This window comes from Heptranchias perlo, chromosome 6 (genome assembly GCF_035084215.1).
Source record: "Heptranchias perlo isolate sHepPer1 chromosome 6, sHepPer1.hap1, whole genome shotgun sequence".
Classification (NCBI taxonomy): Eukaryota; Metazoa; Chordata; class Chondrichthyes; order Hexanchiformes; family Hexanchidae; genus Heptranchias; species Heptranchias perlo.
In genome coordinates, this window is record NC_090330.1 from 47,543,897 (window position 1) to 47,571,166 (window position 27,270).

The 27,270-nt window shown below is 41.2% G+C and overlaps 1 protein-coding gene across 7 annotated transcripts in view; it reads right to left on the reverse strand.

The window, feature by feature from the left end:
• Positions 1 to 3,356: 3,356 nt before the first annotated feature.
• The window catches only part of nars2 (asparaginyl-tRNA synthetase 2, mitochondrial), a 70,163-nt gene continuing 46,249 nt past the window's right edge, over positions 3,357 to 27,270 (reverse strand). For 5 of the 7 annotated variants that reach the window (XM_067986248.1, XM_067986251.1, XM_067986253.1 and 2 more), the window contains 7 exons: positions 20,322 to 20,420; positions 17,229 to 17,266; positions 16,845 to 16,911; positions 14,010 to 14,147; positions 12,500 to 12,597; positions 5,795 to 5,821; positions 3,357 to 3,753 (listed from right to left, as the gene is read on the reverse strand). In XM_067986248.1, coding sequence (XP_067842349.1) covers positions 3,609 to 3,753; positions 5,795 to 5,821; positions 12,500 to 12,597; positions 14,010 to 14,147; positions 16,845 to 16,911; positions 17,229 to 17,266; positions 20,322 to 20,420 — 612 coding nt within the window. In that variant the 3' untranslated portion in view covers positions 3,357 to 3,608. Of the gene's footprint in view, positions 3,754 to 5,794; positions 5,822 to 11,392; positions 11,803 to 12,499; positions 12,598 to 14,009; positions 14,148 to 16,844; positions 16,912 to 17,228; positions 17,267 to 20,321; positions 20,421 to 27,270 lie in introns of those variants that run through there. The other 2 variants (XM_067986249.1, XM_067986250.1) reach the window with 2 other exon arrangements.

The following is a 27,270-nucleotide window of genomic DNA, read 5'->3' on the forward strand; positions in this document are numbered from 1 at the left end:
AGTTGACCTTAAGGCATGCTTCAGAAATAGTTCATCCAAGAGAACCAGTTGCAGCTGCCACACATGCTGATGCATCTCGCCTAAATAAATTTTGTGCGTACAGCAAAATCAGTCCTGACATCATGGCCCTCCTTGGAAAGTACTTCAACTCATTCATCTGCTGACATGGTAGCTGTGGAGAAGAGCTACAAGGCTCCCATTTGAAAAACAATGTGCTACTGCTTCTTGCATTGAAACAGGCTTCTAACATTGCATTAGTGCAAATTCTGACTGCCTCCTCTTACCTTGGTTAACCTGGTGAGATCAGTGAACATCTTGCAACATTTGACTAACTGCAGGGTTTTCTGAAAGTGACACTCACTGCCAAGATCACCTTCTTCCACTGAGCCTGCACCATGGCCTTAGTGGACCTCCTATCCTTGGTGCCAAAAGCAGGATTTTCCCTTGCCAGATTTCCAAAAAAGAACACCATAACTGAAGAGTCAGTGTAAAATTTTGTATCAGTGCTGAGCAGGGGTAGTAGGAAAGTCAACTAGAATCGTAAGCTACTGCTAGAGAGGACAACCCTATTGTCCAATCAGCGATATAAACACCTGTCTTTCACCAAAAACAGTGGGGGTATGTTGGGGGGGGGGGGGGGGGGGCGGGGGCTCGATGCCTTGAAGAACCACCAACCTGAAAGTGCAGTGATGAAAAAATGTTGACAAGAAATGGCTGGTAAATTCCTTAAGCTGCTGTAGCAGCAACACATATTCCTCCCCTTCTCCCCAAAGGAAATGTCCAGCAGAACAGCTTGCATTTATATAGAACCTTTAATGTAGAAAACATCCCAAGGAGCTTCACAGAGGTATAAGGAAAAGAAAAATGGATGTTGAATCAAAGGAAGAGAGATTAGGAGGGGTGACCTAAAACTTGGTCAAAGAAGTGGGATTTAAGAAGGGTCTTGAAGGAAGAGAGCAATGGAGAGGTTTAGGGAGGGAATTCTAGAGCACAGGATGTAGGCAGCTGAAGGCACAGATGCCAATGTTGGGGTGGGATGGGGCCATGCACGAGGCCAGAGCTAGAAGTGTTCGGGGGGGCCCGCCATGAATATTTAACAAAGGCTTCCTTAGGAAAGTTGATGGGGTCACCATCAGCCAGTCCCGGTGGTGACCCAATCCTGGGGAGACATCCAGTCTTTTGTGTCTAGTTTTATCTAACCTTGGTTGATTGAACCATATCAACTGAATCTTTGTCTCAACTGTAGAAAAATATTTCAGTTGCTGGGACATGAAATGTCATTTGATACTTGTGTCCACATGTATTGCACAAATGCTAAAATATCAAATAATACCTGTTTTTCCACCTTCCCACCCTCCTTTCCTGAAGGTGTCGTCTCCTTCCATTGTATGGCTTTACAACTACCAGTTACTCTGTAGTACCTTTTGCAAGTGGCCATTCTTCATGAGTAGACAGTGAGTGTTGGCTATAAGGTGGATCACAGCTGAGCCTCATCCTCACCTAATGTTCACATATGCACACATTCCAAGAGGGGTCACTCGATACTGGCCAGGAGCAGTCTCCTCCTTAACCCAGAAATGCTGAGATCAAGAGTGATGTGCCCACTGCCACCATGTCTGAGATCAACTAACTTTGCACAAACCAGTTACATCATATGGAATCGTCCAATCTGCATGGGTCAGCTATATTGTGCCTAGCCAAATGAACCATCATGGGAGCTACATTTATTTTATTTAATATGTATTTGGTCACCTTTGAGATGCACAGAATAAAATGGAATCTGAGACACATCAAGCCTGTGTGACAATAATTTGCCACAATTATCCCATTCAAATTACTTCCAAGAGTTACAGTTGGATCTTTGGCTGGTGTTGAGAGTAAACAATGCCATCTTATGGTCATACAGTTTGCATATTACAAAAGTAATTTCGGTTAACTATATATGCAAATTATTTTGGATAAACAAATCCAGTTTATACTGAAAAGTGGATTAGGTCAAGTGAATGTTCAATTAATAAACCTCTCAGTACAGTACAGCTAAATTCATCTAACAGTACAACAGGAAATGTAATCCAGGAACAGTCTTGGATATCGAATGCTAATTTTAGTAGATTTAAACTACCTATTTCAGTTAGCAAGAAAAGCCATTTTAACAGTACTGTTGATCATTACATAACGTGGAAACAATACTTGATGAAAGTAAAAATATATTAAAGAGTCTGCGTCATGTAACAGTCCTCACTGCCTATTGCTTCCTATCCATCCCTTCCTCGGCTGCTCACTCTGGCTGAACTCCAGGCTCGATTTCTCCCATGCTTTCCTCGCCAGATTCCTGTGTTCTGTCCTACATGAACTCCGACTCATTCACAACTTCATCCTGTTCTGCCTGAAGTCCTGCTCCCCTATGAACCCTATTTTCAGCCACTTCTATCAGCTTTCCAACTCCATTGCACTGAATTCAAAAACTATCACCATTTAAAAATCCTTCATGGCCTCACCCCTCCCCACTTCTTCAACCTCCTTCAGTCCTATTTTCCAGTGCTTGCTGTCTGGCCATTTGTCTGCTTTGCATTCCCCCTCCCGCCACTTCACCTTTGGTGGTACAGCCTTCAGTCATCTTGGCCTCACACTCTGGAATGCTCTCGCTAAACCTTTTCATCTTGCTACTTCTCCTCCCTTCTTCAAAAGCCTCCTCAAAACCAACATCTTTGACAATATTTTTGGTCACTTCCCCCAATTCTCATCCTGCCAGACATCCTTTTTTGTCTCTGAAGCATCCTGGTACATTTTACTATATAAAGCTGTTGTCACAATTTTAAAATCTTAGTCCAAAAACTCCCAACAGAAAGAATGCTTCCACTATTCTTGCTTGGAATGAAATACTGCTGCAATTTCCTTGATGTACAATCTGCACCCTTATTTTACACGGAATAAATCCAATTGGTATAAAAGGACCACAATATTAGTAAACCTGTATTAACAAGCTTAAAACAAACAAAAAGTGATTAGTATAACAAACTCAAAATATCTGAACAGGTATCAATACAATTCATTTAAGCATAATTTGATGCAATTACCATTTATGCTACAATAAGGCCCACAACTACACCATACAAAATTAACATTACTAATGAGTATGGCCTTGCTGAAAGGAAAAGAAAGAGAAATAAAAGTTAAAAACCCTTGGGTAGCAAGAGAAATCAGTCGAGAACAAAGATTACCAATCCTACAGAAATCTACAGAACCATGGTGAAGGTGCTCAGACACAGTTAGTCTTTCATTATATAAAGAAGGATGTACTGTGGGAATGTTTTTCCAGTATTATCAGAAATGAGTACAACTACTGCCACAAAATGTTTCTGAATTTTCAGTTTCACTTTATTCAAATGCATTTTATTTTGACATTGTTTCAGATTACAATAATGGATCACCTTCCTTGATACTGAATACAAATCACAACAGAAATATCCATTTCGTAGGTCAATGTTTAAGAACTAATTAAAATACTGTACAGTGCAAGAAAATACTCTCAATTTGCAAGGTTCAATATTTCTTGAACCAAAAAAACTTCTGTTTAGCATAAAACGTGATTTATTCCTCGAAGGTTACTATAAAAAGCAAGAGTGAGAAAACCTTGGAAATGGAACAACATCTTTAATGTTCTCAACACCCAAGATACACTGCAAATATCGCTCGAATCCCAATCCAAATCCTCCATGTGGTACTGATCCAAACTGACGAAGTTCTTCATACCTATAAGAGATGAGTTAATTTAAAAGCAGAAGCATTATGTACATTTTGTGATTTAACTGCAGTGTGTCAATTACAGTTCAGAGTTGGATGCAATAGGGGCATATCCAGTTTGTCAAGAAGTCTGCTTGGTGCAGTTATGGGTGGATCAACGATTTTAAAATTAAATTATGCTTATGCAATTATTTAAGTACATTTTACAGTATTCACTGTACAATACTGTCTAGTATTCACATAAAAGTATCTTGTACAGCATGCTATTGGTGTGCCACCATACATAGGCAATTTCAGTATTTAGTTGAGCCATGAAAATACAAATTGGAGGTGGTGAACCAAGATTACATATTTATGGGTTGTGCTTGCATCAATGCTGCTATGCAGCAGAGAATACAATATGATGCAGCTTAAGGATTTATATGTTTATAACAGTTCATTTAATAGTCAACTTATTGGAATCTGCTCTAATCCATAGTGTGACAGCAACTGTAGATACTAGTGAAGTTAGACTACTACAAACAAAGATTTAATGTAGATCAAGATCACTATGAAAATGATACTCTACATAGTTCATTAGTCCACTGGCCGTACAAATTGCTTTCATAACCAATGGAGATATCAAATTAATGAGAGTGGGTTAAGCACTTATCGCAGAGCTACACAACCATCGGCATGTCTACTGTGCCTCCAATGCAGAACAATGTTTCACTGTGCTTTACAGAGGGGGGAGTAAAAATAGATAAAATAAAGAAACAGACACCTAACCACTCAATGTGGAACGAAGTGATCTTAGTGATGGATAGCATGTGGGGGTTGAAGCTCAGTTATAGGTCTGACAGGATACCAAGATTTATATGGTCAGCCTGAGCAAATGGCTATAGAGGGAGAAGGAGCCAGTGGCAAGGGTGCGGAGTTTTGCCAGGGCTGAAAGTGAAAGCAAGGAACAGTGCTTGAACAAAGGATCCATTAACAATGTTAGCTAGCATGAGGGCCAGAAAGGGTAGTTCAATGGTTAAGCGTTCAGTGGGAAAGGTATTGAGGGAATAGGAGGCCACGCTCATGGAAGCGATGAGCTTGGCGAGGGAAGGGAGATGGGAGAGAAACTGTAAAGTGACAGGGGATCAAATCTAACAGTAGGTGGAAAACTGTGTGTGTGTGTGTGTGTGTGCGTGTGTGTGTGTGTGTGTGTGTGTGTGTGTGTGTGTGTGATTGAGTGAGAGAGAGAGAGTGGCAAAAAGAGAGAGAAGAGGGGGTCGAGAATGTGGGGCGGGGGGGGGAGGGAAGAGGAGGTAGTGCTGAGGTAGCTGGTCTCAATCTTAGAGATGTGAAATCCATGAACTTGTCACACTTGGTATTAGCGATGAGAGTGGAGGAAAGGGATTTGAGGAGGTTTTTTGTGTTGGTGAAAAGATGTCTTTGACCGAAAGGTTGGCCTTGCTCCCCAAACGTAGGAGGAGGATTTGGCCGAGAAGAGCAAGGCATGGTAGTGTTTCACATGGCTGAGCCAAATCTGGCAATGAATGACTGGACCAGTTACGAACTAGGTGCACTCGAGTTTTCAGCCCTCTGACTTAAGGGAGCAAAAATGGAGATTGTGTTGGGGGTTGGGGGAATGACAAAGATGGGATGGGAGATGGTGAGCAATTTTATGGGACTGAGAACATAAAAGGCAGAGGCGAGGAAGCAATTTAATAGGTCCGCAGCGGCAGAGGTGTTGTGACGGGTGGGGGGGCCAGAGAAGAGAGTTTGGAGCTGGAGACCAAGTTAGTGAAGGGGCTACAGAAAAGTTTTTTTCCTTAGGCAGGTGGGTGAAGGCAGTGAGTTGGAGGAAGGTAGGGGGATGCAGTGGTAATGATGATGAGGCTTATCGACGACTGAGACCTCAGGATTGGAGTGGTCCATTTCAGGACTTCAGACAAAGTACTGTCATAACAGAAAGCCTTCAATAAAGAAATGCATAGGGATAATAACTGTACTCAAGGATCAGATTCTTAGAATTACAAATTATAATTTTATGAATACTCAATTTAAAACTGTAGTTCCTTACCATTGGTAAGTGTCTTTAAGACCATGTCTGCAACAGAATAAAATCTATTAGACTAGCTTATAAGGGTAAATCTTTTGCCTTTCAACCACAAGATTGCAAAAAGCTTTTCTAGACTTCAGCAAAAACTTGAAGATGCAACAAATATTTTTTCTTCTTCTCCATTTTAGGTGCCCTATGCTGACAGCATGAGATCAATGACTTCTTCCATATCAGACAGTGCCAATCTCGAACCAGATTTTCTTTCCCCATCCAAGTAACCACCCGCCCCTCCTCACCCCCTCATTCAACTGACTAAAATCTAAAGATCAATATAAATCACACTGAAGCTAGATCTGGGTGCCACAACAGTTCAAAATATTGCAGCCTATTGTTAGCAACACTATTTGCTTTTAATAAAGGCACACACTGCATACTGGCTCTTCAATTGAAATACAGTCTGCATTGAGTAGAAATGTTTGTCACTTTTTATCCCTTTTAAATGCTCTATGCGCAATTTAATATAAGGAGTCTTACAACACCAGGTTATAGTCCAACAGCTTTATATGAAATCACAAGCTTTCGGAGCTTTCCTCCTTCGTCACTCACCTGACGAAGGAGGAAAGCTCCGAAAGCTTGTGATTTCAAATAAAGCTGTTGGACTATAACCTGGTGTTGTAAGACTCCTCACCTTTGTCCACCCCAGTCCATCACCGGCATCTCCACATCAATTTAATATTGGAAATATTGAAAAAAGAAAAAAGAAATATTTTTATAAATTCGTTCATGGGATGTGGGCGTCGCTGGCAAGGCCGGCATTTATTGCCCATCCCTAATTGCCCTTGAGAAGGTGGTGGTGAGCTGCCTTCTTGAACCGCTGCAGTCCGTGTGGTGAAGGTTCTCCCACAGTGCTGTTAGGAAGGGAGTTCTAGGATTTTGACCCAGCGACGATGAAGGAACGGCGATATATTTCCAAGTCGGGATGGTGTGTGACTTGGAGGGGAACGTGCAGGTGGTGTTGTTCCCATATACCTGCTGCTCTTGTCCTTCTAGGGGTCGCGGGTTTGGGAGGTGCTGTCGAAGAAGCCTTGGCGAGTTGCTGCAGTGCATCCTGTGGATGGTACACACTACAGCCACAGTGCGCCAGTGGTGAAGGGAGTGTATGTTTAGGGTGGTGGATGGGGTGCCAATCAAGTGGGCTGCTTTGTCCTGGATGGTGTCGAGCAACTTGAGTGTCGTTGGAGCTGCACTCATCCAGGCAAGTGGAGAGTATTCCATCACACTCCTAACTTGTGCCTTGTAGATGGTGGAAAAGCTTTGGGGAGTCAGGAGGTGAGTCATTCGCCGCAGAATACCCAGCCTCTGACCTGCTCTTGTAGCCACAGTATTTATATGGCTGGTCCAATTAAGTTTCTGGTCAATGGTGACCCCCAGGATGTTGATGGTGGGGGATTCGGCAATGGTAATGCGTTGAATGTCAAGGGGAGGTGGTTAGACTCTCTCTTGTTTGAGATGGTCATTCCCTGGCACTTATGTGGCGTGAATGTTACTTGCCACTTATGAGCCCAAGCTTGGATGTTGTCCAGGTCTTGCTGCATGCGGGCTCGGATTGCTTCATTATCTGAGGGGTTGCGAATGGAACCGAACACTGTGCAATGATCAGCGAACATCCCCATTTCTGACCTTATGATGGAGGGAAGGTCATTGATGAAGCAGCTGAAGATGGTTGGGCCTAGGACACTGCCTTGAGGAACTCCTGCAGCAATGTCCTGGGGCTGAGATGATTGGCCACCAACAACCACTACCATCTTCCTTTGTAAGGAATCTTACAACACCAGGTTATAGTCCAACAAATTTATTTTAAAATCACAAGCTTTCGGAGATTATCCCCTTCGTCAGGTGAATGAGTCATTCACCTGACGAAGGGGATAATCTCCGAAAGCTTGTGATTTTAAAATAAATTTGTTGGACTATAACCTGGTGTTGTAAGATTCCTTACATTTGTCCACCCCAGTCCATCACCGGCATCTCCACATCTTCCTTTGTGCTAGGTATGACTCCAGCCACTGGAGAGTTTTCCCCCTGATTCCCATTGACTTCAATTTTACTGGGGCTCCTTGGCCACACTCGGTCAAATGCTGCCTTGATGTCAAGGGCAGTCACTCTCACCTCACCTCTGGAATTCAGCTCTTTTGTCCATATTTGGACCAAGGCTGCAATGAGGTCTGGAGCCGAGTGGTCGTGGCGGAACACAAACTGAGCATCGGTGAGCAGGTTATTGGTGAGTAAGTGCCGCTTGATAGCACTGTCGACGACACCTTCCATCACTTTGCTGATGATCGAGAGTAGACTGATGGGTGGTAATTGGCCGGATTGGATTTGTCCTGCTATTTGTGGACAGGACACACCTGGGCAATTTTCCACATTGTCGGGTAGATGCCAGTGTTGTAGCTGTACTGGAACAGCTTGGCTAGAGGCGCAGCTAGTTCTGGAGCACAAGTCTTCAGCACTACAGCTGGGATGTTGTCGGGGCCCATAGCCTTTGCTGTGTCCAGTGCACTCAGCCGTTTCTTGATATCACGTGGAGTGAATCGAATTGGCTGAAGACTGGCTTCCGTGATGATAGGGATATTGGGAGGAGGCCGAGATGGATCGTCCACTCGACACTTCTGGCTGAAGATGGTTGCAAACCTATCAGCCATGTCTTTTGCACTCCCATGCTGGACTCCACCATCGTTGAGGATGGGGATGTTTACAGGGCCTCCTCCTCCCGTTAGTTATTTAATTGTCCACCACCATTCACGACTGGATGTGGCAGGACTGCAGAGCTTTGATCTGATCCTTTGGTTGTGGAATCGCTTAGCTGTGTCTGTAGAAACTTGCTTCCGCTGTTTAGCACGCATGTGGTCCTGAGTTGTAGCTTCACCAGGTTGGCACCTCATTTTTAGGTACACCTGATGCTGCTCCTGGCATGCTCTTCTGCACTCCTCAATGAACCAGGGTTGATCCCCTGACTTGTTGGTAATGGTAGAGCGAGGAATATGCCGGGCCATGAGGTTCCATATTGTGCTGGAATACAATTCTGCTGCTGCTGATGGCCCACAGTGCCTCATGGATGCCCAGTTTTGAGCTGCTCGATCTGCTCTGAATCTATGCCATTTAGCACAGTGGTAGTGCCATACAACACGTTGGATGGCGTCCTCAGTGCGAAGACGGGACTTCATCTCCATGAGGACTGTGCGGTGGTCACTCCTACCAATACGGTCATGGACAGATGCATCTGCGATAGGTAGATTGGTGAGGACGAGGTCAAGTAAGTTTCACCACCTGCCGCAGGCCCAGTCTAGCAGCTATGTCCTTCAGGACTCGCCCAGCTCGGACAGTGGTGGTGCTCCCGAGCCACTCTTGGTGATGGACATTGAAGTCCCCCACCCAGAGTACATCCTGTGCCCTTGCTACCCTCAGTGCTTCCTCCAAGTGGTGTTCAACATGGAGGAGGACTGATTCATCAGCTGAGGGAGGGTGGGAGGTGGTAATCAGCAGGAGGTTTCCTTACCCATGTTTGACCTGATGCCATGAGATTTCATGGGGTCCAGAGTTAATGTTGAGGACTCCCAGGGTCGCTCCCTCCTGACTGTATATCACTGTACCGCCACCTCTGGTGGGACAGGACATACCCAGGGATGGTGATTGAAGAGTCTGGCTATGTCAGTATGGCTATGTCAGGCTGTTGCTGACATAGCCATACTCACAGCTCTCCCAATTTTGGCACAAGTCCCCAGATGTTAGTGAGGAGGATTTTGCAGGGTCGACTGGGCTTGGTTTGCCTTTGTCGTGTTCAGTGCCTAGAGGTCCGGTGCTAGGTGGTCCGTCCGGTTTTATTCTTATTATGACTTTTTTTTTAAGCGAGATTGTACAACTGAGTGGCTTGCTAGGCCATTTCAGAGGGCAATTAAGAATCAACCATATTGCTGTGGGTCTGGAGTCACATATAGGCCAGACCAGGTAAGGACGGCAGGTCTCCTTCCCTAAAGGACATTAGTGAACCAGATGGGTTTTTACGACAATCCGGTAGTTTCATGGCCACCATTACGGATACTAGTATTTTAATTCCAAATTTTATTTAATTAATTGAATTTAATTAATTGAATTTAAATTCCCCAGCTGCCGTGGCTGGATTTGAACTCATAACTCCTGATTATTAGTCCGGGCCTCTGGATTACTAGTCCAGTAACATAACCACTATGCTACCATACAGATGCAGATCTGGTTAAAGACCAATGTTACCGATTGTGGCAAAATTTGGCATGCACTGTGTGGCACAGCTTTCAATCAGTCTGCAAAAAGACCAGTTAAGGGGAAATCAATTCTGATTGGCAGATGCACTCCACCAGGTTCCCCTGCCGGCTGTCAATGGAGCGTGTATACCTCATTTCAGCTTGAATTAAAAGACTATCATATGGAATCTGCAGGAGAGTTTTTTACCCATGGGTCATGCTTAAAAGAAGGAAATTGTAGGAGAGATATAAATGGGATAAGTACCTGATTGAAAATAATTCCTTGCACAGTTACAATCTCCTTAATGCAGGTTTATGCAGATATTTCAAAATACTATGTAATAAAAGTTAAAATAAAATAACCTCAAAGGAGTGAACTGCAGGAAGTTATTGCACTTGTCAGAAAGATATCACCTGTAGTTATCTTGACTAGCTACATCTCAATGTAAAGTAAATGGAAAAATAAAAGCAGGCCATAACACACTGCATCTCCTAACAGACGACACCAGAGCACAAATGTAGTTGCAAAAGAATTTGTGGAATTATTGATTATCGCCGATAGGGAATTACTGACGCATCTAAATGTAACAGGAATTTGAATGTTACATTAATCCATCCAAGTTTAACTTATGTCTAAAGATCTCAATTTTTGCAAATAATTTGACAATAGTTGCCAAATCACTAACTGCCCTCTCTGAAGCAGTGTCAAAAAATCTGATAATAGAATCATGGAGCAGCTGGACTTTAGATTAATGAAAGGAAGGTATTCAATTGCAAATTCTACTTTGAAGAGATCAGATGGTCAGAAGCTGTTTGGAGAGGATCCTGTGTAAACTCTTCAAAACTGCATTACTGAAAAGATCACAGTGGTTGCTACTGTCACTACTCTAACAGCTGAGATAGCTCTAAGATTCAATAACTTAACCTCTCCAATGAGATGATAATTCTCCTTTAAAAAGGGTATGGTAAGGGTTGTAAGGGTAATGTGAATCTTTTGAAGAAAATTCTGTACTGAGAGTACTACTTTACTATTCAGAATGTTAGAGTCAAAATAAAGACATTGTGGATTCTTGCAACACATCTACTTGATGCATCAGTGGTCTGACTAGTGAATGCAGAGTACAATACATTAATCACAGTCATAACTGATTCACATCCCAGATTCACTGCTTTGATCCTTCACTGCGCTTCATTAACATGCCTTAAATAATTCTTCAAAAATATTACTTGTGTGTGAAAGGCAACTCAAAGCTTGATATTAGATATCTATTCTGACACAAATACTGAACAGTAAGACAGAGTTAAGATACAATAATATATCTGTTGATTTCAGCCAGTCAACAGAGCCTAAATCAATATGGTTGAATCAGATTTCTAAGTAATATCAAATTTAAGGGCTGGAGGAGGATGCTACCACGTTCAAATTGCATGACAAAAAAAAACTGTGGTCGAGGTGAGGGATGTCAGTGCTGGGAAATGGTACACACTTCTATTTTAGACAATCATGGCTGCATAAAATACTCTCACATTAGGTACAGCAAAAGTCAGATGCAGGGTAAAGTTCAACTCATTCCCTAACAATGTGCCGTAACCCCAATCTGCTGCATCACTGAGTTTTCCATTTCACACAAGCGCCATCTTGATGACTGTGTCTAAATATGACCAATCTGCATCAAATTATTCATCAGTTTTATGCCAGAGGCACGTGCTCACTAGAAACTAGGATGAAATTTCCAAATTCATTGCATGAGGTACCTGCAGAGGAGAAATTTTCATCCCATTAATCTGAGCTTGATTCAAATACAGGCCTGAGAACGAAAAGGCAGCTAAGTCGTTAGATCATCCAATGCCCCTTAATTACATATTTAAACCCACAGTAGCCGACATTGCAAATTGCTACATATGCATGCATGAGAGCCAAGTGATACACTTGGGGTGAGGGATGGAGGGAAAAAAAGGGGCTGGGGTGGGTTATTGGTCCTCCATATGCCTCAATGTGTGGAATGGTTTCTCATGTAAAATGCAATGGAACATAATTGCCCGTACCTTGAAGAAATTTATTGGAGAGCTCATTTATACTTCACATCCAGGCAGGAAAGGTTAAAAAATAGAAATCTGATATGTTTATATCTTGAGATCTTACATAATCCTACATTTGATCTGAACTTTTTTTTTAAGCTGTTACTAAATAATAATATACTGTAATACCATAGATTTACACATTGGTCCGGTCACACTTGAATTAAAAAAATCCTGTCTGATGTTCCAGTCAGCAAACTCAAGCATGGTTGGTAACTGTTTTTTCTTAAGCAACACATTAAGTAGCAGCTTAAATGAATGACTGGGTACAGCTAAACATACAATATTATCTAACAAATCCAGTGGTGACAAATGTACTTATGGTGGGTTTTTTGTATATATGAAAGTAAACCACTTTGGGATTTACACTTACTGTTTTAGACGGGATTGCAGCAGATCAAGTCGCTCCTCCCTTAAACTGCCACCATATAGTTCTCCTATTCCAGGCACCAGAAGATCCACTGCTGCCACCTAGCAGGCAATACCACAGAATGCTAAGGTTATGTACAGTATTTCAAATTAAGTCAAATTTTCAGTCTTGTCTGAAGAGGCTTAATATAATTTGTCTGTCTTTTACAAATACTTGCTGCCATGCTGGCATCAGAATACAGCATCACAAGGCACAGGCATTACTTATTAGTTGGTCTCAAAACTTCTTATGGAGTTACTGAATGTTTTAAAAGTTTGAATTACAGTGAAAAATAAAATGTTTTGGTTCCAGTAGCTTCACAAGGCACCAGTTGACAAGACCTGCCTCCGTTTTCCTTGCACTGAACTGAGGACCTGTTACCGATGCTACAAACTGTCTAGATTATGGGCCTGTAACCACACTCAACTCTTAGCACATGTTGTAAACATACAAGACGACAATAAGGAAATCTATAAGTTCTATTTCAGAAGTAACATTTTTCATAGAAATGGATTGTATGTCACAAAGGACAAGTCAGTTTCATTAGCAGTTGATAGCACTCCAAGTATTCTGCTGACATCTCAAACCTATCTCGATTCAACTAAAATTTAAGCTGGAGGCAGACAAAAAGTAATTGACACTGGTAAGGAATATCTACAAAAGTATAGAAGTGCTCAGCACTAACTTGGCTTGTCTCTGGCAAATTCTGTTCTGCCCAAACCGTTATTTCTCAATCTTAAAATACCAGTTGTGTTGCTAACTTTGAAATAAACAAGAAGATTCACATTTAGGGGTATGACACAGATATTATATAAAGCAACGCATACATTATCATCACATCTAAGATGATGCAATCTATTTTCAACTTCTTGGTTAACATTCATTAATTCACTTGCTGCTCGATGGAACAGTGTATGAGTGTCAACAGTAACTTAATCCAACCACTGTAAGCTGCGTGTGTGTTTCATTTTATTTTGGGCATTTGGAGGATTTATCAAATTTAAACATTGTCCTTTATTATTGTAATTAATGTGGAACTTGTTTTCTTTATTTACTTAATGGTCTACAAAAATACTTTTGACAAATTTTAATTGACAATTTCTCACTGGACATCAAAAGCTATTCAAAAATATGTATAATTTCAATAAGGCTGATCGTTTGTAAAAGGTGAAAATTGAAGGGAGACAGGACATAGATTTATATCATAACGCTGTTTGTAGCAGTGTGGTACAATCACTTTTTATTGCTTCTCAAATAACATTTGCCATTCTCTAAGATTTTTACTTTACTTATATCATAGTTACAGGCAACATTTTGTTTAAACAAAAAATAGTGCAAGAACTAAATTCGGTCAGAATCTGGAGGATCAGTAGAATTGAAAATATCATGTCTCCGATCACCAGAGGAGATGAGTTAATGGATTTATGTCAGATACAATAATGCTCAGCACATAAATCATACAATTTCTGCTTACTGTATGCTGAGGTCCATCCTGATTATCTCTGGCATAGAAGGGCTTGATGTCATAAGGATAATTAATTACAAAAACAGGGATATTGCCACAGTGCTTCACCAGATACTTCTCGTGCTCAGTCTGTAGGTCACAGCCCCACTGTAAAAGATGACAGTCAATATTTACTTCACCACTAATGTACAGTACAAAGATCTACAGAAATAATTTAATATGACGTATGCAGAGGCATAGAGCTGTTATATACATTCATTCGATAATACAAATATTTATTAAATGCCAATCTGCTTCCAACTTAGTTTAAGTACAGTACTACACAATGATGATTTAAAGAGTTTAAAAAAATTAAACACTACTTAATTGTCCTTTAACTACTTGCTTTTAAAAGAACATTCCTTTCCAGCTTCATAAAAGTATTCAAAGATTAAGCACTGCAGAATACCTTTCATAGATATGATGTTGTGGCTGAAACACAATTAGGGAATCATGTTTGCTGCATACCAGATATAATATCATGTAAACATTATCCCTACCAGGTACAATCTAATGAAATTATTGTCTCATTTTATTGACAATTATAAAAGTTGTAACAGAAAAAGTAACAGCTAAATTATGCTTTGGATTTGCTTCCAAATGGCTATGATAGCCCCATTCAGTGCCTGGGAACCATTTATAAAGACATGTTCCTTTAATTGGAATTACCCAAGTAATTTTAAAAAAGCCACTGTTCAGTGACAGAAACCAAACTAGAAGAGAGCATTTGGTGGAATAAGAGTCAGTAACTTTCTTTCTCTTATATGTTCTTTTCATGCATTAAACTGTAGAATCAACTGGAAGGAACTAAATACAGGAATGTTGAAGACACATACACACACTTGATCAGGGTAAGTCTTTCATAAGTTTTCAAATCCCACAAGCTGAGTACAATAAAAGATACAAGAGTCAACAAGTCTTACACCTGTTCTTCTTTGGTTGTAGTTAGGCATGTTTGTTCCAATTTATCACGAGTAGGCAGTGAATGCATGGGGTGCACATTACTTCACAAGTGTAAAGGAACCCCTCATTCATATCTTAAAACAATCACTCACATCCAGATAAAATCATATCCCCAGGCATCAACTGTTTTATACTTTATATACAAACAATGAGAACAATTTTTTTCTGTTTAAAAACACTGACGAGTTTTGTTCAACTTAAGGGAGAGCGCTGTACGACTACTGGCACTGCACAATGCATTATCCATTATCATATGTTTTTCCAATACTAAGTGGAATTGAATCAGATTTAAGTGATTAAAGGTTAGTGCGTCCCAGACCACACCGCTGACTGCTTTTAATCGGAGTATGGAAGGCGTTGACTGGCATGTACGCTATTGCTAAAATCAAGAACTGGTTACTGGGTTTAAAAAAAACAATTGTATGCATGTTATTTTGTGTTCCAGTATTTTGAACAACCTTAATAGCATAGATGGATATCACTGTGTGTTGAATTACAGGGAGAACAACTGCTAATTGTTCAGGACACAAAAATTCCAGAAACAGGAAAATGCTAACAAAAATCTATTATATTTTAAAATCCAATCACGCTCGGTACTTCAGAAATCACTCTTCTACAAAACAAAGACTGGAGAAATTACTGCTGCAGGATCTATTTCAGACTGCATCTGCATTGAAGGAGATGGATTAAAATGACTGTTTCTGGCTCTAAATAAGAGTCCTTCAATAGAAGATAACTAAAATGATGCATCTGTTTTAACAGCCTACTGTTCTAGATTACATACTGAAGAAATACTTCATGTGAAATTACTTAACCCTACACTACATCTTTTCAATCCCTAAAGGATTCCTAGTGGGAATACAAATCTGGGCAGTGTATTCAAGAGAATACCTGATTAACACAAACACCTGTGCTTTTCAAAACTAGAACAGCCAACAAAATTGTTCAATGGTCATCTTGTTACAACATTCATACTGTTCAGCTCAGGATCTGGATATGAAAATAAAGGGAAAGAATAGAGAAGGAAAACAAAAGCAAAAGGTTAGAAGAGCACTCAAAAAGGCTGAGATACTGATCAGAGAAGAAAGCTGAATGTTAACAATAAGCTACATATACTTTAGATTCCCCTCCATAAACTTGAGCTCATCCAAAATTCTGCTGGTATCCTAACTCGCACCAAGTCCCGTTCACCCATCACTCTTGTGCTCGCTGACCTACATTGGCTCCCAGTCTGGCAATGCCTTGAGTTGAAAATTCTCATCCTTGTTTTCAAATCCATCCATGGTCTCGCCCCTCCCCATCTCTGCAACCTCCTTCAGCTATACAAACTCCAGTGATAACACTCCTGTGAAGCACCTTGGAATGTTTTACTATGTTAAAGGTGCTATATAAATGCAAGTTGTTGTTGTTGATTCTAAAACATATGTACAAGTGCTCACAAAGAAAAATATGGAAACAGTTCATTTTTTCCTCAGTTCATTTGCAGAAAATATACCAGAAAAAAGTGAGCACTACTGGAAGTATAATTACTGTCAGAAATTATCCCCTTTAAATATACTGAATGAATCTAGGGCACTAAAATGATACTTCTTGAACAAGTGATTTCCTTATCTTCTTGTTAATGGTCATGTTTAAAAACTATATTTGACAGAATAGCTATAGAAGGTTTTATACAAAAACATAAAAATCACTAGCTCAAAGCTGGATATTAAGAGATTATTTGTCAATAAATTTAGCAGCTGCACTAGAAAAGCAATCTGATTTAAATGGTTAAATGTTAGATGTCTAATAGCACTGTTGAAATCTCAAAAAATACATCCATATTCAGGCAATGTTCTTTACCTTTGGTTCAAATTTGAAGGTTTCCATACTTCTCTGCAAAACGTCAATCGCTTCAGTATAGGAAAGCCTAAAAATTACATTTGTATTACAATTACATTGAAGAGGTTCAGATTAACCACAATCATCACACCTGGAAGCCAACGTGTCCCTTTAATTTCCTATTTTAACATAATATTTTTACATTTTCTTCAGCTAAGTTTAACATGACCAGAAATTATGCTTCCAATATCAAAAGTGAAAAAACAAAACATACACAAAAGCTCCATATGTAGAATCAAAGAAATCCAAACCTTCTGCATTTCTCATCAAAAACAATAAAAATCAAATCACAGAACAGTAAAGTTAAACATGCTTTTTAAAAAAAAAGTAAAGTAATTCACTTACACTTGAAATGTATTTTTGAGCATCTGTTCCAACCTTCCCTACAAATAAAAGACTAAAATTAATCAGTAATCTCTTTATAGAAAGGTGTGTAGCAGCCCAGCACATTCTACAAAAAGTTTTAAGTTCCTTGCCAGCTCAGGGATTTTTACTGAATCAGACAAGTCATTATCACCACCTTTTCCCTTGCATCATCATCCCTTTTCAATCTGAATCACTCCTGCCCGCCACCCGATCACAGGCCTTTCCCTTTTGTTCTTTTCCTGCCCCCCTTTTCCCTGTCTCTATTGTATTTGCTTAAAAGCTGTTCATCTCTAAAATCTTCCAGTTCTGATGAAAGGTCATCGACCTGAAACATTGGGCCCGATGTTAGCAGGGCTGCGGGTTCTCGGCAGGGGGGGGGCTATCGGGCGCGTGGGTAACGCGCCCGGTGAAATTAGTCAGCTTCCTGCGCGATTGTATCATCCAATCCACTAATTGGAGCCAATTACCTGGTCCTCCGGGTTCCCCACTGCTGATCTGCGCGTCGGGCGGGCTGCGCATGCGCAGTAAGGTCTGTCAGCTGGAGGAGCTCTATTTAAAGGGGCAGTCCTCCACTGACAGATGCTGCAACAAACAGAAAAAATTACAGCATGGAGCAGCCCAGGGGGAAGGCTGCTCCCAGTTTAATGATGCCTCACTCCAGGTATCAATACATGGGGTGAGGAGGAGGGGGAGGACAGAGATCTTCCTCCCGGCAGGTGGGAGGAAGCGGCCTGCCTCTGCCACCAGGAAGGCCTGGCTCGAGGTGGCAGAGGAGGTCACCTGCACCACCAACATATCGCCCACCTGCATACAGTGCAGGAGGCACTGCAATGACCTGTCGGTCAGCCAAAGTGGGAACACTTACTCTTTCCCCTACACTCCGTCTGCCACATCACCGCCCCCAACCCACATCTCCTTCAGCACTGCCAACACCACTCTGTCACATCACCCCTCATACCCACTCAAACCTCATCCTCATCGTACCTGCACCTACTCACCTCGCCAGTACTGATCCCGCCACTACCACTCAATCCAATCCTCATACAATCTCATGGCTCTATCTCGTACGCACCCTCTCATGCATCTCTTTCACGGCCAGCCTCACCCAACCTGCCACTACCTGTGCTGCAGCCACAGGGCATGCATCACATATGTGCAGTAGGCAGCGAAAGGCAGACGTGTCGTGAGCATGAAGGGGATGCATGAAAGGGTGTTTGAGGGTTTGTCATGGTTGTTACTTATAATGAATTTCTGACCAACTCACATCACATATTATATTGGCACCACTACTGCCATGTCTTTGCGAATCTTGTCTGGTCTGTGCAATAATGCCCTTTCCTGAGGCTCACTATGAAGACCCACAACTGATGCCACCCATTGTGTCACTGCAGAGTGGGTGTAGGTGTATTTGCAGGGCTCTTTTGTGCAGACGGCTGAGAGATGTCGGCGATGTCCCCGGTGGCACCCTGGAAGGATGCGGAGGAGAGGTTGTTGAGGGCAGTGGTGACTTTGACAGCGACAGGTAAGAAGATGGTGCTCGGGCCAGCCAGGAGCAGCTCGGCATGAAAGAGGCTGCAGATGTCCACGACTACATGTCGAGTGACTCTGAGCCTCCGTGTGCACTGCTGCTCAGAGAGGTCCAGGAAGCTGAGCCTCGGTCTGTGGACCATGTGGCGAGGGTAGTGCCCTCTGCGACGCAGCTCTCTCTGCGGTTGCCCTCCCTCCTGCTGTACAGGTGGATGTGTCACAGCACTCTGTTGTGGAGCTCCACGTGTCAGAGATGGACGGCGTGGATGGCGAGGCTGGTGATGCTGTTCGCCCTCCGAGGAGGTCATGACTGCAGCTACGGCGGCCCCCATCCGGAAGATGTACATCTGAGGGGGTCCGCAAGGTAGGTACATGTGTCTGGACACCGGGGTAAGTGTGCAAGTTGGTGACTTTGATTGTCAGGGAGTGGGTGGTGGAGGCCAAACTTTGTCCCAAGTGACAGAGTGGCCTCCTGCAATGAGTGAGGGTCTCCCCCCCCACCACCTATCAAATGGACCTTTGCAGCTGCCACAGGCTGACAGCTGCAACACGTCCATTTGGACTGGGAGTGTTTCCCCCAGTGTGGGAAACAGTCCCAGTTTGCTCCAAAATCCCATCCCTCCTCACATAATCCCTTAATCAGGTCAGTTAATGACCTGAACAAGCCAAATAAATACTTTCAAGTGGCATCCTGCCGGCTTTAATTGCCTGCGGGATTCCCACCAGCGGGGGCTGCGCGCGCACGCCGGCGCATCAGTGGGGAACCTGGAAGTGCGCGGGTTCAAGGCGGGCTCCGGTCCCGCTCGGGGATTTCACGATTTTCGGGGCCCCCCCGCCAAGAACGCACCAGATAGCGGGTGCTAAAATGCTGCTCAATAACTCTGTTTCTCTCTCCACAGATGCTGCCTGACCTGCTCAGTGTTTCCAGTATTTTCTGTTTTTATTTCAGATTTCCGGCATCCGTCGCATTTTGCTTTTGTTTCATTTGAAATGATCTTTTCTGGTGTCATTTTACAATTCTTAATATTTTACTAGTTCAGAAACTGAACAGCTTCACCTACACAAATGTATCAACACGTAAGCATAACGGTTCACACTTTGCACCCTTTTAGAATGTGGTATTAAAATTCACAATCTCTTTTCATATGTTAATCAAAAGGATGCTCCATCTTTCTGGGGTGGAAAAGATAAACCCTTAGAATACTAACAAAAAGCAATGAAAACTGCAGGTGATGGAAATCTGCAACAAAAACGGAAAATGCTGGAAACACTTGGCAGGTCAGGCAGCATCTGCAGAGACAACAGATGAGTTAACATTTCGGGTGTGGGCCCTTCATCAAAACTGCCATGTCTGCAAGAATTTTGCAATTCTGGTATTTTTCTTTATATAAATGTTACAATTCTAGGAATTTTGTACAAAAGCTGATATAATTGTACTTCTGTGTTTCTAATGGTATATAAATGCTACTTTGAATTTCTATATCTCAGTGCAGAAAACATGAAAATTAAACAACTCTTCTGACTGCAAGAGCTGAGATGACAAACCTTGTGTCCTGGAGCTACATATTTGTGGAAGAGTTCAACATCATCAGGACTTGTTGAAAGAATATGTGAAGTTGCAGTCTTGAAGAGGTTCTCCATCACCTGGAGAAAGAAAAGGACCCGGTCAAGACCCCTGGCAGAAGAAATAGGCATTGTGGTACATCTGGAATGAAGTCTTAAGTCATAACCAAGGCAAGACTGAATACAAAATGTCAAAAAGACACTATATGTTTCTCTTATAATCTATAAGTACGAGATCTATAGGTTTTCAGAAGGGACTTGGAAACTCTTCAGTATTAAACAGTGTTGCATAAATATTTTCTCCACCTTAAGAATGAAGTTATCGGGTGGGCTCAGTATTTTGGTGTACTAATGTACTATGCTACAGATAATGCACTAAGAACATAAGAACATAAGAAATTGGAGCAGGAGTAGGCCAATCGGCCCCTCGAGCCTGCTCCGCCATTCAATAAGATCATGGCTGATCTGATCCCAACCACAAATCTAAAGAACACAAGAAGTCGGAGCAGGACCCGGCCACATAGCCCCTGGGCCCTCTCCGCCACCCACAGGGCATTGACCGATCCGAACTCAGCTTCATGTCCAATTTCCTGCCCGCTCCCCATAACCCCTAATTCCCTTTACTTCTAGGAAACTGTCTATTTCTGTTTTAAATTTATCTAATGATGTAGCTTCCACAGCTTCCTGGGGCAGCAAATTCCACAGACCTACCACCCTCTGAGTGAAGAAGTTTCTCCTCATCTCAGTTTTGAAAGAGCAGCCCCTTATTCTAAGATTATGCCCCCTAGTTCTAGTTTCACCCATCTTTGGGAACATCCTTACTGCATCCACCCGATCAAGACCCTTCACAATCTTATATGTTTCAATAAGATCGCCTCTCATTCTTCTGAACTCCAATGAGTAGAGTCCCAATCTACTCAACCTCTCCTCATATGTCCGCCCCCTCATCCCCGGGATTAACCGAGTGAACCTTCTTTGTACTGCCTCGAGAGCAAGTATGTCTTTTCTTAAGTATGGAGACCAAAACTGTATGCAGTATTCCAGGTGCGGTCTCACCAATACCTTATATAACTGCAGCAATACCTCCTTGTTTTTATATTCTATCCCCCTAGCAATAAAAGCCAACATTCCGTTGGCTTTCTTGATCACCTGCTGCACCTGCATACCAACTTTTTGATTTTCTTGCACTAGGACCCCCAGATCCCTTTGTACTGCAGTACTTTCCAGTCTCTCGCCATTAAGAAAATAACTTGCTCTCTGATTTTTCCTGCCAAAGTGCATAACCTCACATTTTCCAATATTATATTGCATCTGCCAAATCTCCGCCCACTCACCCAGCCTGTCTATATCCCCTTGCAGGTTTTTTATGTCCTCCTCACTCTCTACTTTCCCTCCCATCTTTGTATCATCTGCAAATTTTGATATGTTGCACTCGGTCCCCTCCTCCAAATCGTTAATATAGATTGTAAAGAGTTGGGGACCCAGCACCGACCCCTGTGGAACACCACTGGTTACTGGTTGCCAGTCCGAAAATGAACCATTTATCCCAACTCTCTGCTTCCTGTTCGATAACCAATCCTCCACCCATGCCAGAATATTACCCCCAATCCCGTGATTTTTTATCTTAAGTAATAATCTTTTATGTGGCACCTTGTCGAATGCCTTCTGGAAGTCTAAATACACTATGTCCACTGGTTCCCCTTTATCCACCCTATACGTTATATCCTCGAAGAACTCAAGCAAATTTGTCAGACATGACTTCCCCTTCATAAAGCCATGCTGACTTTGTCCTATTAAATTATGCTTATCTAAATATTCCGTTACTGTCTCCTTAATAATAGACTCCAAAATTTTACCCACCACAGATGTTAAGCTAACTGGCCTATAATTTCCAGCCTTCTGCCTACTACCCTTTTTAAATAACGGTGTTACATTAGCAGTTTTCCAATCTGCCGGGACCTCTCCTGAGTCCAGGGAATTTTGGAAAACTATCACCAAAGCATCCACAATCCCTACTGCCACTTCCCTCAAGACCCTAGGATGGAAGCCATCAGGTCCAGGGGATTTATCCGCCTTGAGTCCCATTATTTTACTGAGTACCATCTCCTGAGTGATTTTAATCGTATTTAGCTCCTCCCCCCCGAGAGTCCCCTGTTTGTCCAGTGTTGGGATATTCTTAGTGTCCTCTACTGTAAAGACTGAAACAAAATATTTGTTCAGCATTTTTGCCATCTCCATGTTTCCCACCATTAATTTCCCGGTCTCATCCTCTAAGGGACCTATGTTTGCCTTAGCCACCCTTTTTCTTTTTATATAACTATAGAAACTCTTGCTATCTGTTTTTATATTTTTTGCTAATTTCTTTTCATAATCTAACTTCCCTTTCTTAATCAATCCTTTAGTTACTTTTTGCTGTCTTTTGAAGAATTCCCAATCTTCTATCCTCCCACTAAGTTTGGCTACCTTATATGTCCTTGTTTTTAGTCGGATACTATCCTTGATTTCTTTACTTAGCCACGGATGGCTGTCATTTCTTTTACACCCTTTTTTCCTCAGTGGAATATATTTATTTTGAAAGTTGTAAAATAACTCCCTAAATGAACACCACTGCTCATGTACCGTCTTACCCTTTAATCTATTTTCCCAGTCCACTTTAATCAATTCCGCTCTCATACCATCATAGTCTCCTTTATTCAAGCTCAGTACGCTTGTTTGAGAATCAACCTTCTCACCCTCTAATTGGATATGGAATTCAACCATGTTGTGGTCGCTCGTTCCAAGGGGATCCTTAACTAGGACATTATTAATTAATCCTGACTCATTACACAGGACCAGGTCCAAGGTTGCCTGCCCCCTTGTAGGATAAGTTACATACTGCTCAAGAAATCCATCCCTGATGCACTCAATGAACTCGTCCTCAAGGCTGCTCTGCCCAATTTGATTTGTCCAGTTAATATGATAATTAAAATCCCCCATAATTATGGCTGTTCCCTTATTACATGCCCCGACTATCTCCTGATTAATACTTCTTCCAGCAGAGTTGCAACTATTAGGAGGCCTATATACTACGCCCACTAATGTTTTTTTTCCCTTATTATTCCTTATCTCCACCCAAACTGTTTCATTATCTTGATGCTTTGTCCCAATATCATTTCTCTGTATTACAGTGATTCCTTCCTTTATTAACATAGCCACCCCACCTCCCCTTCCTTCCTGCCTGTCCTTCCTGATTGTTAAATACCCTGGCATATTTAATTCCCAGTCGTTGTCACCCTGCAGCCATGTTTCTGTAATGGCCACAAGATCATACCCATACGTAGTTATTTGTGCCGTTAACTCGTCCATTTTATTACGAATGCTACGTGCATTCAGATAAAGAACTTTCAAATCTGTTTTGTGACGCTTAGTTCCTGCTTTTTCCTTTTTTAACACTTTACCTATTACTCCATACCTTCTGTCCCTTCCTGTTACGCTTTCCTCTCTCTCCCTGCTCAGGTTCCCAACCCCCTGCCACTTTAGTTTATGATAGATTAGGAAGCAAAAGAAGGGAAAGAAATCCCCAGAAAAGAATTTTTAAAAACATTGGGACAAGCTCAGAGGGTGCGAAAAAGTGTGGCAAATCATCAAAAGTACTCAGCAGATGAATGTGGTCCCATTCTCAGTTAGTGAATGCATACACATTAAACAAAACCCTCTACCTTTTATTGGTGTTCATTTGGAGGAAATGGCATATAGTCTTATTTTTGGCACTCTCCATTGACTTTCTGATCTTGACTGCATGGGAATCTATGTTCCTTCACTCAGCAGTCCACTGGGATACAGTGGGAGGTATTCATAGAAGTATTTGGTATAATAAAAAGCCAGTACATACCCCTAAAAAGGCAAAAGCTCCAATTTTGCAGTTAAGCAACCATGATCAACAAATGAGGTAAGATACAGTATCAAGCTAAAAGAAAAGGTAAATGCAAGGAGAAAGTCAAAATCCAGCAGTCTGGGAGTGTTGTAAAAAGCAACAAAGGGACACAAAGAAAGTATTAAAAGAGGTGTAAAAAGGGAATATGCAACTTGCAAGGGATAGCAAAGCTAACAGTAAATGTTTTCTATAAATATATTGAGAAAGAGAGTAGTAAAAGGGAATGTGGTCCCATTAAAGACAGACATGGGTGATACTGTAATTGACAAAAAGGAAGTGGCAGATTTGTTAAATGAGTACTTTGTATTCATCTTCACAGTAAAGGAAGCGGATACAATACCAGCAGTATAAGGGAAAATAAAAATAAATCAAGGAGGAACTTACTGGATTTATTATAAGTTTAAAAAATGGTAATGGAGAAAATAATGGGACTTAAGGTAGACAAATCTCCAGAACCTGATGGAGTGGAATAAGATCAAATGAATTTCTTAAGGGGCAGTGAGCCTAGGTGATATTTTATCCCTCATGGCATGATAGCAATAGCTGTTTGAAAATGGAGGCTGGATGAATGAGAAAGCTTCTGAATTTTGTAATTAAATATAAATTAAACTATGGAGCATGCAGCTTTAAAAGTAAAGGTATCGGGAATTTCCAAGCACAATAGTATTTGTCAGTAGTAATTCAATAGCTTATAATCATTCTCAGTCTACAACAACTAAACCATTTTGGTGAGATCTGAAGGGACTAGCTATACATGTGTGTGTGTGTGAATATTTCTGCTAATACATCACCTGAAAGATTTAATTATCTAAAATTTCAGATAACTGCAAAGTCAGGAACTTTTTTGAAATTACAAAAAATAGTACATCTAAGTTAAATTAGTCACCATACTAGAAGAGATGAAGCATTCAGATCATAAAATACAATCAATTTTGATGTCTAAATAAATAAAGGATATCTGTGATTCTAGATATAATATAAGTTTTAAAAAGTCTGTATTCAACAATCTGAATACATTTTGCAAAAAAAAACATGGAATGGGAGCATACATTTAATGGGAAGACACTGAAATGAAAAAAAAAACTAGGGGTTCAAATACATAATCCCTTGCAAGTGCAAGTAGTTAAAGCCATTAAGGCGGCTGAGAATTCCAGGCTTTATAAATTGGGGCATAGAGTACAAAAGTAAGCAGTCATGATGAATTTATACAAAACATTGGTTGGTCCACAGTTAGAGTATTGTGCACAATTTTGGGCACCCCATTATAGAAAAGATATTAAAATCATAGACAGCCTACAGCATAGATTCACCAGGCTGCCAGGGAAAGTATGGTTATGAGGAGAAACTATTGTAGCACAGATGAAGAGGAGATTTAATAGAAGTTTTTGAAATTATAAAAGAGTTTTGTTAGAATGGATTGGGAGAAACGATTTCCTTCGCTAGAGAGTTGGTGATGAGAGATCAAGTTAAAATCGTCACTAAGACAGTGAGGAGAGGGGTTAGGAGAAATTTCTTTACATCGAGGGTTGATGGAGCATGGAATGGTTTGCCACAGGGAGTGGATGCTGCAGAGATCATTGCATCTTTTAAGGGAAAAATTAGAAAAATATTTGAAGCAGGGTAATATGGAGAGAACAAAACAGTTGAATTAGTTTTTGGTCTACCAAAGAACCAGCACAGATACAATGGCTTTCTGCTCTATCCACTTATCATTTTACGATGATAAGTGGAGCAGGAGTAGGCCAATCGGCCCCTCGAGCCTGCTCCGCCATGATCTTATTGAATGGCGGAGCAGGCTCGAGGGGCCGATTGGCCTACTCCTGCTCCAATTTCTTATGTTCTTATTGTAAGTTTTTTAGATTTAAACAAATATTCTTCAGAGCATGGGGTAAGAGAGTTCTCAAACTTAGGATAATTAAAATGTTAGAATTTATAATCTTTAGTTTGAAGTCTCCCTGGCAACATGAATTAAGTACCTTAAACAAAGCCAGATTGTAAAAGCCCTGACATAAAATAGCTCAGCAGCCAGAAAGAAAAAAGTTGCAAACCCGAGGCCCTAAATTGCGTAGAATGAATATAGTTGTTCCAGGGAGATTTTTGGAGGGGCGGGGGGGGGGGGGTGGAATCTGTACTGCTGATGTACACAATGTGTTTTACTAATATTAATAAAGTAACATTACTGTAAGAATTGCCTCTAACTTACTGGAACAGTTGAGAAACAGGCACGCTTTTCAGCCACCAACTTGGAAAAAGTTATGTTGATAACTTAATGTTCTCAACCTTTATGAAACCACAAATTTGCAAGAGCTTTCCCGACAAGGATGAATATTTGAATAGTACACAACAATCTTTCTTCAAAAGCTCCATTTACAGAAATGTTACATGAAAAGCAGTGGGAGTGTTAGATGGTTCTGTTCAATAAACACTGGTTTTAACTATTTAAACACCGTAATCAAGCTTTCAGAGTTATATGGCTGATGCACTCAATTTTGAGAAAAGCAAGCCATGATGATTAAGCAACTAGCATACGATGGTTAGGCTGCATGAATTACAAATGGGATCTTGGAATATGCAAAAAGGAGTGCGGATGAATAAATTGAGTTCTTAAAACGGGCCACGAAAGCAATTCAGGGAATTTTAAGAAAAGCATATTAAGTAACTGATCTAACGGGCAAGACAATTAGCATTTTCGTCTATACTGATCATAATGGAACTAGACATGTTCGCAGCTAGTGATGTAAATTTTTAAAATATACATTTTTAACATTTCAACCAGGAAATAGTGGTTTTAGTTTTACTTTAATCAATTTGTTGATTAGTTTGGTAGTTAACCCAAAAATAAGATTACAAAACCATCTTTGCATATCATGTCACATACAAAAGCTATGAATAGTCACAAAGAGGTGCCATAACACTAATTCTGCAAGATAAGGATTGTATGAGAGGAATATTGTTAATTTATAAAATGTACATTATAACCCAACTTGTGTTTATGATTATGGTACACGGTTAAGTCAT